Below are 19,836 nucleotides of genomic sequence, written 5' to 3' on the forward strand. Positions count from 1 at the left end.
TTATGAAATAATCCAGATCAAATATTGTGTGGATGGTAAACAAACAACTACTCAACTCATTGAATCAGTAATGGCTTGATCCTGGCTCCTGCAGTGAGCAGCATCCTGCTGTTTCCCCATCAATTATCCTCCAAACTGAGTCTGTTCCTCACATCCCCACCCTCACTGACGTAATAGTTTTGAACAAGGAGCTGGAAGATAGAGAGAAGGTAAGGCACGGCGGGGGCGTACAGGGTGAAGAGACAGTGGGTGAGCACTGAGAAGAGGGAGGTAGAGAAGAGACACATAAAAAGGTTCATTGATGCAATGCCAAACGGAGCACAACGAAATTGCTTTTGCACCGCCACACACATCATCAGCCATGAAAAATGCAGTACAACCCTCCTATAGCAATTTGATTATTTGCTGTATTAGGCTTTGTACTGACAGCAGATGTTACTGTTCCCGACTACATGGCAAGGAAGTACAAGTATTTCCTCGTGAAAGACAAACAGATGGATCTCGCTGAGGAACAGAGAGGAAGAATAGCACATCGACATCAGCGCCAAGCTCGGTGCCACGTTGGTTTTTCCATCCTGTGTTCCCGTGTTGAACAGTGAGGGGTGGACAGGATGTCCAAATGCCCTCCAGTGCAAATGCTGTGTGTGTGTCCAATGCCGCAGCACTCGAGGAAAAGGAGGAGGCTGCTTATGAAACTATAAATACTATCATAAAGGCTACAATATGGCACTGGTTACCAATTTAAGTGTCATAGCTGTAACAGGGGAGTTTATTTATTGTGTCTTCTTTGTTATACTAAAGACGTTTCAGGCTTTAAATACTCAAATAAAGCAAAGAGGGACAAAAACATCACTCTTTGATTTGTCTATACCTTCAAGTAAAAAAGAATTGGAGCTATAAATTTATCCTTTTTATTTCTACCTTTGATGCGTTTTCCACCAGGGCCTCAATAAATGTCTTTCTTTATTGTGTGTAAAGTGACCTGTTGATGACCCCTGCCTTCTTTGATGCTGCTTTTGGTGCGGTAACAGGTTGTTCCACTTCTGTAGTTCTTGTTTTTGTGTCCTAATGTGTAAGATGAAACTGGAATTAGTGCTTTGAGACATTTGTGTGTCACTTTTTTCTTAAGCTTAAAGTGAAAATACAGTTCTGTCCTCTACTTCTTCAAGGAAAATAGCACATAATGGACATAGCTGTTCTTCTTGCCTCATAATTCTGATCCTGTTAGCAAAATGAAAGTATAGAAAACCATCTAGAAGAGTCAAACCTTGATATAAATGGACATATGTAACTGTTTGAAAGAATTATCCAGCTAAACTAGGACAAAAAAGAAAACCAAAGCTTCATATATATAAAAAAAAACTTTATTGAGTTGAGTTCAATCTGCAAATCTCTCAACTCTGACAACAGAGAACAAATATTTCAATATTTATAAAGACTGCTGAGGATTTTAACTTTTAACTTTAAGCTGCTGTCCCGGAACATTTATGCCTGTGTTACATTTTTAATTTTGTATCCCGCTGGCAGGAGGATTGATGAAATGTGTGTGTTTGTGTGTCTTGTTCTGTAGTTCTCTCAGCTGTGCGTGGACGCGGGAGGACCGGGCTGAGCTGGTGTGATCCCATCGGCCTGTGAGGACGGGTCTGAAGAGAATAGTTTGTGTCACCACACAGAATCAGACCAGAAAATATTAGAGACGAGACAACTTTATGACAACAGTAAAGGATACTCACACATGCCATTGGGAGCTCCAGGGTGTCTGGGAGCCATTGACTGGGTGTTGCCTCCACTGGTCATCATCCGGTTGGGCATCGACTGGCCTGAGGAAGAGTCAAATGTTAAGGGGAGAGTAAAATTCATGTTAGTTAACATATGATCATTTACCGTCACTGTACTTTTAAAGTGACTGAACTTGTGGACGTTGCGGCAGTCAGACCAAAATAAAAGTGTGACAGCTTATTTCAGTAACAGAGATGTAACATAATGTATCATAGGTATCATTGTGGAGCTCTTTGTCGGCGAACAGAGCTCCCCACTGTGACAATTTCAAACTAGTATTAAACCCGCTCTTCTCCCTTTCCTCGGCAAAAGCCTTTTCACCCAGAGAAGAAGCTTTTTTTGAAGTAAATCCAGTGAGTCGCCTTCAGCTGGACACTTTTACCTACTTTTCTTTCCACTAGTGAGCTCAGCGGCTTTGTTACATGCTGTGTTCAAGTGGAACCCCTGAACCTGTGATCATGACATACACAGGGCATTCTGAACTAAAAGCTTAGGAGATGACTAAGTAAGTGTACCAAAACAGAGTCTCAAGAACAACACACAGAGAAGGAATTTGTTTACCATTGCTGCATATTGCAACTTTAAAAGGTGACATTAGGTGTGTGTATACTTTATTACCACTTTAATACCTTTTCTGGCATAAAAAAACAAACATTTCTGGGAACTGATCAAGTTTAAGGCTAAGCTTTCAACTGTGGTTAGGTTAAGGTTAGGGATAAGGCTATGGTTAAACTGTAGAGTGAAGGGAAGTCAATGTTGTGTGTGTGGCCTGACCTGAATGCGGCATTGTGTATCCCGGCTGCCCCTGCTGCTCCCTCTGCTGGCGGACCTTCATCTCTGCTTGCTTCAGCTGCTCTGTGTGAAAAGTCTGTCTCTCTGAAAGGAGCTGCTGCCTCTGCTGCTCCAGCTGCATTAACACATGCACACACAGACGAGGAACAGTGAAAGAAAGTCGGCGTTCCACTGTTGCTTTTGACCAAAAACCCTGCCTGGAGAAAACACGCGCAAACAGATGTACGCCAGGCATGATATACACTTACAGCTTCTTTCTCGCGATCCATAATGGTCTCCAGCTCCTCAAAGTGTCTCAGCTTGATCTCCAGCTTCTTCATCTGAGTCTCCACCAGCAACGCCACCAGGGACTTGATCTTCCTCTCTTCCACTGCCGCCAAGTGCTGTGAATATGCAAGAGGAAAAGATAGGAGCTTTTAGAAGAGGGTGATGCTAAAAGCAAAATTAGACAAAACTATGCAGTGGCTCAGTTTGTCTGTCAAATATTTCTTCATAAAAATAACTACATTTCATGGACATTAGTTTGGTATAACATAATCTATGTTTCTTCCTGGTGAAGAAATACACCCTCTAGTGGCCATAGTGAGTGTGACTACTCATGATACTAGAACATCTACAGCAGTAAAGGCAGATGACAGGGTCATTTCATTTTCTCCCTCTGCAGCACAACATTCAATAGCCATTTTAATTATGTACAGACAGTATTAGATTATCTTGTCTCTACACATTGTCTGTTCATTTTGGTTGCCAGGAGACGAGTGGTCTGAGACAAGTGAAAAAAGCTTCCATTACTCCACTTCACGCTCCTGCGGTTGAGGTGAGAGGACGGGACTTTACCTTGGCCTTTGTGGCAGCTGAGGCGAGAGCAGCAGCTGCTGCCGTGGTAACACTGCCCTCCACTAGATCCAGCTCCATCGTTCTTCTCCCCTCATCCCTGTCTCCCTCTCGCTGCTCTATGCTCTCGTCATCATCTCCCCTTTCTAGATGACAGACAGGATGCCATTAATGCAGTCAGCAGTTAATAGCATTGGATACATATTGTACAAATTTACCTACCATCTGTCTCAAGCATATTTTCTACATTTTCCCTTTTGACTAGATCTCCCTCCAGTTTTGCCCCACTGGGTTCCATATTGCCATCTGTTGTTCCAGCGACCTAATCACACACACACACACACACACACACACACACACACACACACACACACACACACACACACACACACACACACACACACACACACACACACACACACACACACACACACACACACACACACACACACACACACACACACACACTTGAGCTACAAAAATCACCAGCATGAGCACTAAAACTCACTTCAAGCTTTTATAAGGTTTTATACCTGAAGGGAGGCCAGGTTTGGCTCAATTTTTTCTGGATCCATCAATTCTAATGGACAATAAATATATAACATTATAAATTAGACAAAGAAAATGATTACATTGAGTGTGATTATGTGTCTATGTACAAAAGACTTACCTGTTTTTTCAGGCTGGTTGGACAGTTCTAAGATCTTATCTGCCGAGTCTTCCTGGACTCTGGAAAACTCCTCTGCAGACAAAGAGGTAAATTCACACACTACAGACTACAACTGGACACCAAACTGTCTCTGACTTACTTTAATCATAACTACGCACAAAAGAATCCTCATCCCTATGCATGCTCACCCAGTGCAGCCTTGGCTGCAGATGACGCCACCCGTGGGTCGACCACAGATGCCAGGAAGGCCACGGTGCTCATAACAGGGTTTTCTGATTGACTGAAAGGCACGGGCTGAAATGCCAGAGGACCCAGAGAGGCCGAGGAGTCCTCTAGATAAGGGTCTTCTATTGGCAGACGCAGGAAGTGGAGGATACACTCGTCCTGCGTTCTGGAACCAACATGCTCGGACACTTTGTTCCAGTCATCTCTGTAAACCTCTAAGGCCTGAGAGAGACAAGGGAGACCGATACAGATCAACAGGAAAAATATTGCAAAACTTCAGGGACTATATAAAAGCAATACTCCAAATGAATGACAGAAATCCAAAAACAGAAGTGATTGCTTTACCTCTAAAAGCAACAGTGTCTCTTGCTCTGTCCATTCCCTTCCTGCACTGGCTCCTTTAGTCTGAGAAGAAGAAGAAGAAAATAATTAACATATCTAAAAATGAAAAACAAATTCAATCTAATATATTACCAGGATGTTAGAGAAACACAAATTAAAATGCAATAATCAGCTTATTTGTATGGTTGGTTGAGACCTTAGGGTGTTTCCGGGTGTAAATGTCGGTGCGCAGACCAAAGTTCAGGCAGTCTGGTGGCTTTTCTCTGCTCTTTTCTGGGAAATACAACATATGCTGCGAAGCAGTCACCTGCAAGAGTGTGTGAGCACCACAGTTCATCAGTAGACATTTCATTCCAATCCATGTTTAAGCTCCTGTCACGTGCTATGCATATCCACTTTGTGCGTGTATGTTTTACCTGCAGGGGTTTGTGTTGTAGGGGGGCGAGCCCGGACGGTGTGTCAGCCAGTACGTTGAAATGAGGAGTAGGTGGGGGTCCCATTGGGAGGGGTCTGCTCTCTGCATCCACTTGGTAATTAATCAAACCCCACTGCTCCAAAAACGCATGAACCCTGAACACAAGGGATATTTAAAACATTTTTTTTACTGTTACACAGTTGAAAAGCTGCTTCCACAGATGTCAGCTTAAGAGCTGCAAACATTCTTCACGTTCCTTCCCAAAATGAACAGATTTCATTTATGAACACATTTCCCAGCTGAACGCTCTACCTGATGACAGCACAGACGTCTCCGGTGAGGTTGCGTCTACAGGACGTTGAACTGAGGTACTCCTGGGGGTTAAGCCGGTATGTGTCGATCATGAAGTTGCGGTATGCCAAGAAGCTGCAATGTACAAGGATGGTTTTATGCTGTTGGTGAGGCATTTTTCATCATGAAAGCTGATGGGAATGTCTGAATGCCAGCACTACTCACATTTCTGGAGACTTTGATTTGTTCTTTCCATTGAAGAATTCAGGAAGAGCCCGTTTCTCGATTAGATGAATGCTGCAAAAGGTAATTTTTGGTTAGTTTGTGCAGTTAATATGAGACATGTCACATGTATTGGCGGAAGACACAGTGTACAAGTTGGTTTACCTGTTGTAATTGAACCAAGATGTGAAGCTTGGTATAATAATGTGATGAGTTTGTTCTGTGATACTGTCCTCTCCCTCTGATAGCCGTGGCATCTCTCCTCTTCCCTCGTCATCCTCCTGTACACACACACACACACACACACACACACACACACACACACACATTTAAGAATTTCCCTTAAATGCAAATTCTTTATTAGTACACCAAAGACTTTCTCCAGTTACAAAGATTTTGATCCGTGTAAAATGTATTTACCCTTCCAAGAAAATCATCCTCCAGTTCATCTGTATTAGAAAGTGAAAAAAATCAAGGGGCATGCACAAACAAGAGCATAGTGCATATTTGGATGTATACAAATTCAACATTTGTTTGGGAATATCTAATTAAACAAGCTTACCCAGGTCAGTCATAGTGCCTCCTTTGACCGGTGTATTCTCACTGTCTTTCTTAAGGTTGACTACACAAATGGAGTAAAAAAAAAACTGAAGTTAATATCGTATATAATTAAGTTAATATGGGTCACATATGTAACACATATGGACCTTTCAAAGAAACTTCAACATTTTTGAGTCATAGAATAGTTGACATCTTTGAGTAGTTTACCATTCTTGGGTAGCATGACCTCCTCCATATTAGGAACAGGGGTAGGGTCCTCCATGTCTTTTGTCAGATCCTCTTCTGGCTCCTCCTCCTGTTGTCCTCGTCTTCTTCTGTTTGAGCCAAAAAATATTGTTACAAAACCTTGCATTGATATATCACACCAAAAGAGCACTCTCATTCATCTGGATGGTTCTTACCCTTTCTTTCCTTTCTTCCTGCCTTCAGAGGAAGGAGGTGAGGGGGATCGTCTTCTCTTTTTTGATGGTGTGGACTTTGCATCCTGAAAGAGACAGTGGAGTTTAGTTGACTTAAAAAAAATGAGATCAAGACCTACCATGTTCTTTAAGAAGTAGTAGTCTTCCTCAAGCATCCATGCATCTTGTACAGCTAGACACAAACCTGGGCATCTTGGAGGAGAATACGCTGGCGAAAGATTAATGGTAGATTCCCCTCATCCACCCAGTAGTCTTCCTCATTCATCCACTCGTTGAAAACATCGGTATCCAGAACCCAACTAGCATGGACCTGGAACAAACAAAAACACACACAAGTACAGAGTAAGGTGTGGGGAAATGTGTGCTGGTGCAGCTCATCATTGTCCAAAAACAAACCCATATTAGCAGAGGCAAGTATATCTTAACCTAAATTCTACCTATGTATGCAAATCAATTTTCTCCAGAGCAAACCAAATACATGAGGTTGTGAATAAATGTTTAATTTAATCATTGTTGAATGCATTATATGATTTCTCACCCTCCAGGGTCTGTCTTGATGTGGTGGCTCTTCAACCTCTCCTTCAACATCACTTGAGGATAACCAGCTGTCGTAACTATAAAAAGGAAAAGAAATTTAACTTTTGAAATCTAAATATGTATGTAAATCTGGAGTATGTGTGTAAGTAAAATGTGTATTCCTGTGCATTACCTGTCAGGGTGCATGCCCCAGTGCACTAAGACATGCTTGTCTTTTCGCATGACAGGACGCATCCATTCATCTGAAAATGTACGTTTTAAGTTAGAACAGCTCTAGGTGTTTATTATAAAATCAATTGTGTATTAACTGTAACTAACCTTCCTCGGCAGAGGCAGGTAAGGGGTAGATGTGGTGGCTGGCGAGTGTTTGCTCCTCAGTGAGTGTACCCTGTACAAAAGACAAACTGTGACCCACTGGCACTCAAAAACCCCAAAACAAATATAATTTTTTTTTTTAACTTCATAAAAACATACCAGCATTCTCTTTATCAATTCTTACTCCAAACCCCCCCTGCAGAACTTTACCTTGTGATTGGTGATGATATTGGTCAATCTGCTTGCCAACTCCTGATCCAGTGTGGAGTCCAAATATATCACAGGTAGTGACATACAGCTGTTCTGTAGACAGACAAAAGAGAGGTGCAAGTTCAGTGGTGTCTCTCAAGTAGGCTGGTATCAGAGTATGTGTGTGCCATTGTCACCTGTATCAGTGCCTCTTTAATTGCGCCAAACATCTCCACATTCCTCTCAGTTCTTGAGGGGTTCTGCAAATCAAACCTCCGCCTGTGAGAGTACGGGGAGGAGAAAAGAGAAATGAGCAAGGTAACTGTAAAATGGCAATGTGACACAAAGTTTGACACTCACCAGCCTTGCTCGGCCTTAAACTTGTAAGCAGTTCCAAGAATGTGGCAGAGGCCTCCAGCTGGTCTCAAGTCCAAGAAGCATTGTGCCTAGAGCAAAATGACAACAAATGCCATATTTTGTTTTGTGTGATTTAACCCATTGACCATTGTAACATTTCCCCCTTGCAACAGAACTAACATAAAAACTAATGGCGGTTATGAGTATGGTCCACATTTGTTTGTTTGCCTGTGAGCAGAAGACAGACTGGACGAATGGTATGATATGTTTTACAATACAATTGCTGGGTAACTGAGTGACATTGATAGAGGATTGAATGCTTTCCCTACTTAATGTTAACCACCTCACTACACCCACAGGAAGACGGGAGAAACCTGCATCATGAATGTAGTGTGCAATGATTTATAACTTTAGAGTGAAAGTGTGTCACAGACTCACAGGCAGTTTGGTAAGAGCGGGACTGGTTGCTTGTCGGCCAAAAGCATCTTCCTGGAACTGGAGAAGCTGCACAGTGACTGCAGCCAGGACCTGACATGATGGAGCATCCACCAACACAAACTGACAGACAGGTATACATTTAAAAGGAGCATATGACTTCTTTTAAAACACATTTTAAAAAATAAAAAAAAATTCAATTACAACCTGAAATGTCACCATTGTTTTCCTACATTTAACGGCAGTCTCACAGCTTGGCAGTGCCTGGGCTCAATAGCCTCCAAAATTTAGCAAATTATAAAAATCAGTTTTACATCTTCATTTTAAACACCAATCTTTCTAGCCAGTGTAAAAGTAAAGTTATCCAGCACGGGCCGTTTGTTTACAATATGAGCCACTGGGCTTGCTAGCAGGGGGCGGCTAGCTTATAGCTAGCTTCCAACCCAGCTACTACCTTTTTGTAGTGCTTTCCGATCCACTGTCGCACCACCTCCAGTTGGGCTAAAGTATCCGGACTCTCCCAGAACCTGAAGGACAGACTACTGTCTTTTTTCCGATGCGCCGCCACCCCGGAGCTGATGTGACTCGTCCCGGTAATACCGAGATTTGTTCCTCCGGACATTGTGGCCATAATAAAACGAGATTAATTTCAAACGGGAGAACAAAACTGGCTAGCGCGCTCGCTAGCCTCTGCGTTCTCGCCCTCTCTCGCGAGATTGCAGCGCAGTTGTCGCAATTCAATGTTTCCTGCTTTCTAGTTACATTTCTTCTATTTTCAAGCACTGTTCAAGTTTAATGGTATGGGTTTTTCTTTTACTTAGACTCACGAGAGTTACACATACCAAATGTTGTTTTTTTGCATTGTAGAGTGTTTTAATCTGTTGCGGCTGGTACCTTTGAGTCCTTTGAATATTTAAAGGAAGTAACTGCGCAGAACATGTAAACAAGAGCTATAAAGTGACTGGATGGGGGTTTGTTTGTATTTAAATGCTCTCAGGGTGCCTTAATTTTATTACATTGTTTGTCTTGTAGCGATGTTTGACCTGTGTTCACAGGGGATTGTGCGATTTCAAATAAAACAAACTGCAGCGAGTTTGCTGTCTAACTGCAAAACAATGGACCAGCTCACAAGGCAGTTGAAATATGCTGAAATAGAATTCAAGCACCAGCACCCCTGTAAGTAATAAAACCTCATTAACAATCTCTCTGCATGTTCTTCCTAGGCCCTGAGGTCCAATGGGTGTCCATGGTCTGACCACTTATGTGGAAGGGAACAGAAACTTCCTAAAAGATGTGAAGTTCAGGGATAGCCGCCTGATTATTGATGGCTGCAGTCTGTATTTTCGCCTCTACTTTACCCACTGTTTGGACCAGAGCCATGGAGGCGACTATGATGCATTTGCTTGCCTGCTCACCCAGTTCCTGTCGGCACTGGAAGCCTGCAACATCCAGCCCTACGTAGTACTGGATGGAGGTAAGTGAGGACAAAGTACAATCCAGTCAAAACCTTAATGACTGCTGGCACCTTCACTTAAAACAGTTTATAGACTTTGCCATTTAAGTAAAGTTAAAATAAAATTAGGTTTAAGAATCTTAGTTTTCTATATCATAATAACATCCAATTGTGAGAATTAGGTACACAGGACATCTTATTAAGAGGCAGATAAGTGTTCAGACATGGTATTTGCATACTTGGTTGGTAACAGGTGGTTATTAATTTGTGAATTACTGTTGTTATCATTTCATTTTTTGGCATCTATAATAAGACATTTTGCTGCTGCTCCCAGGATTTTTTTCTGCAGTACAACATGCAGAATGAAATGAAAAAGTAATTTGATGAACAAATTGGGTCAAACACAAGCAGTTTGTTTATGGCTGCTATAAGCTATTACTTGAATATGTCTATCTGCAGTTGTAACACCCACAAATCTGTATTTCTTGTTTTTGTTATGATTTTCAGGTATGGATCCCAGTGACAAAAAGTTCACCACTCTGCGACACCGTCTGCAGTCCAAAATAAAGGAGGCAGATAATTTATCTCACGGTCGCAATGGCTGTGTTCTCCCCATCCTCACAAGAAAGGTCTTCATTCAGGTCCTCATGCAGAGAGGAGTCCCACTTGTCCAGTGTCCAGCAGAGGCCGACTGGGAGATTGCATGTTTGGCTCATCAGTGGAAATGTCCAGTTCTGACCAATGACAGTGATTTTTATATCTTTGACTTGCCAGGTGTGGGTAGTGCCAGGACTTTTATTAATTAATTCAAATAGCCCATTGTAATGAACTTATTTTAGTTGCCTTGGTTTTATAATCAGTACATGTTGTTTTTGTCTCATCATAGGTGGTTACCTGCCACACCATTTTTTCCAGTGGGCCAATCTTAATGGGAAAGCCTCAAATCGGTACATCTCAGCTCGGTGCTACACCACGAATGGCCTCTGCAAACACTTTGGAGGCATGAACCAGGAGCTGCTACCCTTGTGTGCTGTCCTTGCTGGTAATGACTATGGCACTCCAAAAGATGCTGAAACACTCCTTGCTCTGTTAGACGTCAACACATTAGGGAGAGGTGGTGGCAAGGGTAAAGGTCCAAACTCCCGTATTGAGGGTCTCCTTCTCTGGCTGTCCTCTTTTTCAAGCCCGGCAGAAGCTCTGGAGGAAGTGAGCAGGCTGATGGGAGATGAAGGTGGACGAGGTAAAAGAGGACAGAAAGGTGGGCTCAGTTCACAGCTTTTGTCAGGTATGCAGGAGTATCACATCACCTCTCCAAGCTCTCTGGCTCGCTGGTTCTCAGGAGGAAAGGTAGCTCCAGGAGGACATACATCTGGGCTTGCACAGTTTCCAGAGTGGCTTTCACAGGCTGCAGCACAGGGGCTGTTGTCCCCCTTGGTGGTGGATGCTCTGGTAATGCGTAGGGTTCTGCTGTTTCCACAGGTGGAGAACAGCAAACTCTCCAGCAGCCACTGTAGTGCCAGGACTATACGTCAGGGTATATATGGGGTATTACAGAGAGGAGGCCAGGATAATGTGGGTCTGGGTGGTAGTGCACAGCAACGGAGGGGAGCAGGTGGAGCTGTCCAAGCCCAGGCTATAAGGGTACAAGAAAACACAAGCAAGGGGATGAGAGGTGATGGAGGGCGAAGGTGTCATAGTGGTGGAGGTAGGGGTCAGGGTATACATTTACCCAAACAGCAGGGATCGAGCATTGAACGAGCAGCTGGTGAAGATTCCGTACATGCTCCAGGCTCCACTGACCCAATAAGTGTGGAAGAGTATGACCGTCTGGAGCTAAACATAAAGAAAAATCAAGTGGAGGCACATCCACCCAGAACCCCTATATGCCTGGATACACTTGGTCAGGTAAAGCTTATATAAAATATGTTCTCATATGTATAGCATAATGGTTTTGCATCTTACAGTGAGTGTTGTCTGTTAACTTTTTATAGGCTCCCGTGGCAGTGCGTCGTAATATCCTGTTAGACGTCTTAGAGGTGAGGGAGACGTCCCTGTCTGCCGTTCCTCTCCACCTGAGACTTGCTGTGGCAGTGACAAGTTTCTGGCTGAGAGCGGCCATACCGACACCCTCACAGCACCACCTGCAGGCTTTGGTGCTGGGCCTGGTTTATGGAGAGAACAACCAACCTGCTGCTACCCATTACCAATATGCTGGTAAGTTCTGGTCTGTGTCTCACTCAAATTCACCTAGACAATGATATTCCATCCTCAGTTATCTAAAATTCAGCACTGCTGTACATCATCTTAGTCTCACAGATAAACTGGGCTGCAGAGCGCAGTGTGTGGTCTAGGCTGTACCAACAACGTGCAAGACCAGGTGAGAGGCGGGGCTTGGACATTGGAGTGGCTCACAGTTTCAGCCAATGGCAGGCCTGCCTGTGGAGTGCACTGTGTTTCAATCAGCTATTGCTGCTGCCACTGCCTGAACCTCAACTGTCATGGTAAGACATAATGGACGTAAAGTAGGCACACTCGAAACTATTGACTGCTTTTAATCATCCATTCATCTGTCATTCATGTCCTCTCAGTTCAGTCCACAACACGTCCGACAGTTTTCCATGAATTCAGTTTTTTTCCATCAACAGTTCAAAATCATTTAAACTCTAAACATAACCAAAGATATTTGATGTTTTGGCTTAGTAAATTAATTTCTATTACACACTTTCACCAGTCATAAAGTTACTTACAATTCTTAGTTCCTTTGAGTGAACCCGAACCAAGCTAATAATTTGATTGCCTCCCCTTTTCCCCTTGTGTGTCCCAGGTTGTTCAGTGGTACCTTGGTGCATGGTCTTCTCAGGTATCTTAAAGGGGGAGGGGACGCGGAATCTCTCCTAGCTGGGGGTTCCCTGTCTGGACAGCTCTACTCTTCCCTCTTGGATGCTGTGAAGAATTGCAGCTCCAAAGCCCATACTTCCTCCTCTGCAGCGGGGAGAGGGAGGCGAGGCAAAGGCCGTGGAAGGAGAGGACGAGGGGGCGGTGGAAGAGGAGCTCGAGGAGGGGGGCAGGGGATAGAGGAAATAAACAGGTTTTCTCTCCTGATGAAAGAGGAGTCATCTAATGACGACTGGTAAGGGAGGCAGATAAACAAAATCATATTTTATCGACATAAGGGGCCAAATGAAGGAGGACATTCCAGTGGTGTATAAAACATGCTCAGGGAGTGATACTTTCATTTTCAAGAGCATTAACACCGTTTCATGTTTACCACTGTGCTTCATCCTTAAAAACTGATTTGCACTAGTTGTACCTGCTTTTAATGTCCATCTCAAGTCATATGTATCAGTGTTTTTGTTTTCCTAAACCACAATTGTATTACAATATTTCAGCAGATGATTCTTTGATAAGTCTTGTTGGTGTAATTCATGCAGCTTTTTCCAACAGTCTTGTAATGTCATTTTAATAAGCCACATTATGAAATGTTTTATGTCAGCAGCTTTATTGCTTGCTTTGAGTTGTTTACTCTTTTTATATTAAAAATTATAAATCAAACTTAGACCCTTTTCTTTAAATGACAATCAGCTTGTTTCTATGTACATACAGCTGAGAATAAAATATTTCAATCAAAGGAATTAATGCTGCAGAGTGAGTTTTAAATAACAGTCCACAGACATACAACAACCACGATTCAAGAACTAATAAAAACAGCACATCTAAATTCTGTAACCATACAAATTTCACAAGCTAAAAAAGAAAATGACATCAACTCAAATTCTCACTTCTCTGACTGGATTGGACTTCCAGTTGTTTTTGGTAAATTAATTAATCATTAAAAGTCTCTTTGTCCTGTAAAACATGGATGTGTGGATGGTGTCTCACTGGAACCATAACAACTCAGGTGCAAATAAAAGTTTAGCTACTAGACATGGTTGAAGAACATAGTACTCACAGTATACACATGAATATGCATATTTGCACGAGGTGTCTTTGGGCGACTGACTCCGCCAGGTTCTGTCTCACCTGAATCAGCTCCAATTTGTATTTTGCCATGCTAACGCAGTGGCTGCCACAATTTCTCAACATCACAAGTATGTGCATAAAAAAACGTCCTCTCGTCCTATGAGGATGATGATGAGGCAGAGTCAGACGCAGGGGCAGTGGACGTGGCGTGTGACTGAGAGTCTATTAAGTCCATGTCTTCGTCTTCATTGACTCCACACGTGTCGACCACACAGATCAGGCAGCTGGTGACAGAAAACGCTCGCACCTTGCTGCAAGTCACCCACCTGAACGTGGAGGAAAGCAGGAAAACAGAAACCGATGAGTCTATAGAACAGGCACACACAGACTGTGGTCTTCACAAGTATATAGAAAATAATGAGTCAACTTCTGAATCATAAAAATAAAGGCTACAAAAGTGGTTACAATCATTTAAATTAACCAAACAGACAGACCTAAACTGAGTGATAATGTGTTTTTTTAGTTTTCCCACCTCTGCCCATCACATATGACTGTTACTAACCTGTCGGTGTCAGTGTGGTACTCCAGGACGTGTCCAAGCCGGCCCACACCTTGAAACCCAGCCAGCACATAGATGACAACACCGACTGCTGCACACTTCACTGTCACACCCCGCCAGGGCATCGCAGAAGCAGCTCGCCACTCATTACTGGCAATGTCGTAGTACTCCACCGAGTCCAGTCCGCCTGCACACAAACACACAAAAACAGGGTCATTCAGATGCCAGCAGTGCACAGTGCTGCAGCTACTACACAATCAATTTATCAATATTATAATTTATCAATAAACAGTACACTTGCTTCTTCACTGAAGTTTAACACTTTTATTACCCAACGGTCCCTGCCCTCCAACGGCATAGATCCTGTTGTTTACCACCGCCAGTCCGTGATTCTTCCTGGCCTCTCTCATCCCACTCAGCTCCCTCCATCTGAAGACGGGCAGAGGGACGAGAACACGACAAGATTAATTATTTGCTTAAAACAGTGTAACAAAGAACAAATATAGCAGTCATCATGGACGGTTTTTCATATTATTATTTTAATGTTTGTGAATAAATTTGTGATTGATATACTAATTGTGATGACACTTTCACACATTTACAACTTAAAGTTGTATTTGAGTTGTTTAACAATCACATTTTGTGAAAACAGCAAATGAGAAAAACAAAATGTTCAATATTTCTTCTTAAAGATACAGTCATGTACCCTTGTTTTGCCAAGTTAGTGAAACAAGGAAGAATCATGTTTTGAGTTTAGTTTTGATACCAAATAATAGAAATAATAACAGTAAAATGTTTTAGCTGCTTTATTGCAAAGGGAATATCAGTAAGCTTATTGGCTACATCAAAAACATAACTGACAGATTTAACATTTCATGGACACTCTGCGAGGTGATTGCTTTTCAGAAATTTAACCTTCAGATACAGTCTCAAGTTTACAGAGTAGTCTGTTTTTGTGACTTACTGTTGTGTGCTGGGATCATAGACCTCACAGTTGCTGAGGATCCTGCCAGAGACATTGTTGCCCACTGTTCCTCCACAGACGTAGATGAGCCCATTGGCCTCCACTGAGCCGTGACTGCAGCGAGCCATCAGCATGCTGGCTTTCACCTGCCACGACTCCGTCCTTGTGTCATAACATTCAAAAAGGTCCAAGGCCGAGCTACCTGCCGACACAAACACATGCAGGACGTAACACATTACTATATTTGCAAAAGTGGGTGTTTTTTTTGGTGAAATCAATATGATTTCTTTAACTTTTCTCATCAAACAAACACATCAATCTTGACACCTTTTTTACCCATTTGTTGATTTATTCAGTATTCTTTCATAATGATCTCTGAATGACCTCTTAAGAAATTCTAGAAATTTGAATATGAAACAAAAATCCTGGATATATATATATATATATCCCCATAATGAGATTTAATCCAAAGGTTTAAGGGATTCTTCTTCGGCCCATACTGTGAATACAATTATTTTATTCTTTTAAAATCAAATTTTATACGGTGTAGAAAATTATAAACAGAAATATTTAGGCTATCATAGGCTATTATCCAGTTACATACAGTAAGCATCTAAAACAAACATTATTCTGGTGCTATTTGCTGAATTCCTGTTTATCCAGAGATTAGTTTCTTTGTAAGCCAATTGGGGGCATACAAAGTAATGCTCTCAGTGTTTAGTGGTCTTAATTTTGATAATAATCAGTCTGACAAACAAACAAATGGCATCAGAAACATTACTTTCCTGGTGGAGATAAATATAACCCACACCAATCCCCTAATTTGCAAGCCCCATGTCTCTCTATCCTCTGCCCTGTGCTCACCAACTTCTGAACCCCCGGATGTGTAGATCTTTCCCTGAGCGGGACAGGCAGCCAGACTATCGCGTGGTGTGGGTGGGCCCAGCTTTGAGTACCAGCTGTCCTTCAGCACATTATAGCAGTCCATACGCTTGATAGGGAAGAGCTGTGAGCCACCCAGAATGTAGACCACATTATCCCAGAATACAGCTGTTGCGTCCCTGCGTTTCTCAAATGGGCAGCGGATGTCTGTCCAGCTGGAGTCCTGCAGGAAAATAAAGAAATACTGCTGACTGCTGGCTAACGTATATACTGTAAAACAGAATCTACAATGATTGTGCATTGTCAGATGTAGCACTTAGAAGAGTAAGCAGTCCAGTACCTTTGGGTTAAAGTAGCGGCAGGACTGTGGCTGGGAGCCTCCAAACAAAGCGATGCGGTAGTCGTGCTTCTTCCTTCTTGGTCGGCTGCTCTCTCCAAGGTCCTCCCGATCTTCCAGGGACAGCAGGTGGTAGCGCATTCCACCTTGAACATAAAACCCAGGTCATCATATCAACAAAGCAGAGTTAACACAAGAATATCAGTGTTGGAGGTTTTTACCCTAAATAATAATGAGCATGTTAATGTTTTATTGCTACGACAATGACAATGTCAGCCGTTTCCTTGTTACAGTGATGTTTTGTGTGTCTGTAAATGATATAATCCAACTCACTGATGACCATCTTGAGGCACTGGGGGTTGTCTTGGATGAGGGGCTCACCCTGGACCGTCTTAGACAGGAAGGTTTTGGAGACCAAGGGGAAGCGAACGCACCCCAACACCTCCACCATGTACTGCTGTCTGTTACACACATCGTACTTCAGCCAGCGCACTGCTGCGTCATAAATCTTAAGAGAACAAAAGCCGTATTATTTACTATTCCAATTTCACAACAAATGGTTAGGGACACGTTTAAGTGTCGTTTCTCTTCTGCGAAGGCACAACACTAAAGAACTGAAGCATGTAAGATCTGTACCTGAGCCTCTGCACGAACAGTGAGTTTGTCCTGGTGTAATAGATGTGTGAGTTGTTTAACATCTAGATGCAGGAACTCGTCTAGTTTGTAGACTTCAGTGAAGTGGAGTTGGAAGAAGTCCTCCGCTGCTGCTTTTAGCTCAGGACAGTCCATACAGTCTGCAAGGGATGAAATACCTGCAGAGCATAGAACAAGGATAAGCATTCTACTCAAATGAGTTGACTGACAGAACTAACCTCATGTGTATTCAATACCTAAATAACCAAATGAGCTTTTAAAATTGTTGTTTCTCAACGCTCATCAACAGACCTAGCCATTAACACAGACAGAAGCAGGTACATATTGTCCCTTAGGTCACGTTAGATTACATTATTATTTACTTATTTGACTTGTCGTGTGTTCTCACCCAGGCAGTTTGTTGCGTCAACCTGTCCTTTGAGAAACTCCACGCACATCTTTTTCACAGGCTCAATCTGGTACTGGTTGGCTGCATCCAGCAAAGACTGGACATTGCCGCTATTTACGGAGATCCTGGCAGACATACAGCACACATTTGCAACAGCAATACAACAACATAGAAAGAATAAGTGATAACGTCGCTGAACATAAACCATCTTGGCAGCATCGAAATGTCTTCCTCCTACACAGGACTTACCGAGCCGTGTAGACAAACTCAATCAGCAGCTCAATGATCTCAGGCTCAGCACTCCTCAGCTCCACCTCATGGGACATCGACTCCATCATTTTGGCTGGAGGTGAGGGGGAATAAAAGAGAGAACGACATTCATAGAAAACAGAAAGTTCAACAATCCATGTCAGCTTGAGATGTTTTTTTGCAGTAGGAGTTGTTTTTTCCTGCTATGTGTGGCAACAGCTTGAAAAAGCTTGGCATGAGTGTGTCAGTCTGTGGAACTGTAACGCACATGATGTGTACAAAGAGGATCTGTTCATCTTGGTTATGGTTTTCTCTTATTTTTCTTTCATCTCTTATCAATCCATGATCTACAACAGAACTTTAGTTGTTCTGAAGTGTATTTTTGAGCATTTCCTCGACACAGATTGTGCCCATGGATACACAACTATTTGAAATCGAAGAATACCTATAATATGTTTCTGATGTGAACACTTACTGGTAAACATGAGGCTGAAGAAGTGGCTTGCAGCAGCGAGCACCACTCTATGGGCAGGAAAGTGTTTCCCCTGAACCACCAGGGTCACATCACAGAGGGTGCCCTAAAGAAAACACACACAAATACATTTTTCTCACACCATGACAAGGTGGGTCATATTTTTCAAAGCTAATACTATTTTTCATACAAATTGTAGAAATTATGGCCTTCACTCCTAAGATTTATTTCTGTGAAATGCTCCAGAAGCATTTTTTAACATCTATCTGATATCCAACTTTAAAAATAGCCTCCGAAATGATCCCCATGAGGACTACTGGTCCTGAAAATGTGTTTGCACCAGAATTGGTATATGTAAAATCCAATACAATCCAAACATCTGATATATCACATGCTTCACTGCGATATATAGGATGTTTGGATTATATTGGATTTTACATTAAAGCTGAGTCATGTTTGGGCTGTTTATTTCTTCTTTTTTGGGGGAACAATATTGGTTACACAGTTGGAAAATTAGGTACAAATGTGTAGTCAACAGCTTCTTAGCTCATGACCGTGTCAGACTAATGTCAGTATCGGCAGATACCTGACTTTGTGATATCTGTATCGTCCCATTCATACCACAAAAACGTGAATATGTCCTCCCAATGAGGGTTTTGAGTCAAACAGTGTCCTCACAACCTCATAGAGACATGTACATTCATACACTGGCCATGTATTGTGCACACACACACACACACACACTTGTTTTTATGTCTTTGTGAGGAAACCTCATAGACATAATGCATTCCTTGGCTCATTAGCCTAACCTTATCCATCACAACTAAGTGCCTAACCCTAACCTAAACCCAATTCTAACCCTAAAACCAGGTCTTTACCCTGAAAAAGCCCTATAACCTCGTGGGAACCAGACACAATGTCCCCACAAAGACAAGTTTGTACGTTGTTTTCGTCCCACCACGAAGATATAAAACCACGTAAACCCACACACACCTGCTTCCTCAGGTTGTTCATGACTCCCATGATGCTGGACAGCTGTCTGTACTCCTCTTTGAGAGCACATTTCCTCTCGCTCTTCTTCTTGGAGCTGGACGCCTTCTCTGGAGACGCTATCCCCGTCATGTTTACGAACGATAAATGTCCGACTGCTCGGTTCAACTGAACTACGACACGTTAGTAACACACTCTTTGTTTACACAAGGGTTAGGCACAAGAGGAGCCCGCTGTGCAATTTATGAATTAAAACGCAGCGGAAGCTTCACACTCTACATTCGAGGAGGAGGAGACAATTACGATAAACGTGCTGCCACGCAGAGATAAACTCATTATAAATTTAAGGTAGCGTAGTTTCAAGATACATCTCCAATATTTCGCTCCAGCAAACAGTGGCGTCTTCTTCTAACGTTCCGTTGTGGTCTCATAACTCGTGTTCGCCCTCTAGCGACCGACGTTAATGAGCAGTCAGAGCAGAGCTGTTTTTTGGTTTTTTTTTTATCAACAACGACAGAGCCCAGCACCAAACAAAACAGTTTTAC

General features: G+C 42.6%; 3 protein-coding genes across 4 annotated transcripts; 1 reads left to right on the forward strand and 2 right to left on the reverse strand.

Moving 5' to 3' along the window:
• Window positions 1–1,348: 1,348 nt before the first annotated feature.
• On the reverse strand, window positions 1,349–9,083 carry smarcc1b (SWI/SNF related, matrix associated, actin dependent regulator of chromatin, subfamily c, member 1b). The gene is made up of 28 exons (XM_044052477.1): window positions 8,838–9,083; window positions 8,387–8,506; window positions 7,952–8,037; window positions 7,789–7,870; window positions 7,613–7,705; window positions 7,406–7,475; window positions 7,260–7,329; window positions 7,089–7,164; window positions 6,735–6,860; window positions 6,533–6,615; window positions 6,339–6,445; window positions 6,133–6,192; window positions 5,991–6,019; window positions 5,736–5,851; window positions 5,574–5,645; window positions 5,370–5,483; window positions 5,059–5,212; window positions 4,839–4,949; window positions 4,646–4,705; window positions 4,264–4,522; window positions 4,076–4,147; window positions 3,939–3,985; window positions 3,628–3,727; window positions 3,409–3,551; window positions 2,820–2,954; window positions 2,554–2,686; window positions 1,734–1,820; window positions 1,349–1,643 (listed from the first exon to the last, which is right to left on the reverse strand). Exons 1-28 carry the CDS (start codon window positions 9,012–9,014, stop codon window positions 1,576–1,578), a joined length of 2,850 nt encoding a protein of 949 aa, XP_043908412.1. The 5' UTR covers window positions 9,015–9,083; the 3' UTR covers window positions 1,349–1,575.
• Window positions 8,914–13,388, forward strand: aste1b (asteroid homolog 1b). Of its 2 annotated transcripts, none has more exons than XM_044052479.1 (7): window positions 8,914–8,976; window positions 9,607–9,857; window positions 10,344–10,610; window positions 10,723–11,741; window positions 11,828–12,050; window positions 12,145–12,337; window positions 12,661–13,388. In XM_044052479.1, the coding sequence occupies exons 2-7, from the start codon at window positions 9,620–9,622 to the stop codon at window positions 12,968–12,970; spliced, it is 2,250 nt and encodes a 749-aa protein (XP_043908414.1). In that variant the 5' UTR covers window positions 8,914–8,976; window positions 9,607–9,619; the 3' UTR covers window positions 12,971–13,388. The 2 variants fall into 2 exon arrangements, with proteins under 2 accessions (XP_043908414.1, XP_043908413.1); XM_044052478.1 differs by lacking the exon at window positions 8,914–8,976 and adding an exon at window positions 9,078–9,181.
• On the reverse strand, window positions 13,314–19,721 carry klhl7 (kelch-like family member 7). The gene is made up of 12 exons (XM_044052481.1): window positions 19,295–19,721; window positions 18,305–18,407; window positions 17,830–17,923; window positions 17,581–17,705; window positions 17,175–17,350; window positions 16,872–17,046; window positions 16,542–16,684; window positions 16,184–16,424; window positions 15,320–15,521; window positions 14,687–14,784; window positions 14,359–14,542; window positions 13,314–14,122 (listed from the first exon to the last, which is right to left on the reverse strand). The coding sequence occupies exons 1-12, from the start codon at window positions 19,421–19,423 to the stop codon at window positions 13,954–13,956; spliced, it is 1,839 nt and encodes a 612-aa protein (XP_043908416.1). The 5' UTR covers window positions 19,424–19,721; the 3' UTR covers window positions 13,314–13,953.
• Between the last annotated feature and the right edge of the window lie 115 nt (window positions 19,722–19,836).

The sequence above is a fragment of the Solea senegalensis genome, linkage group LG20 (assembly GCF_019176455.1).
Source record: "Solea senegalensis isolate Sse05_10M linkage group LG20, IFAPA_SoseM_1, whole genome shotgun sequence".
NCBI lineage: Eukaryota > Metazoa > Chordata > Actinopteri > Pleuronectiformes > Soleidae > Solea > Solea senegalensis.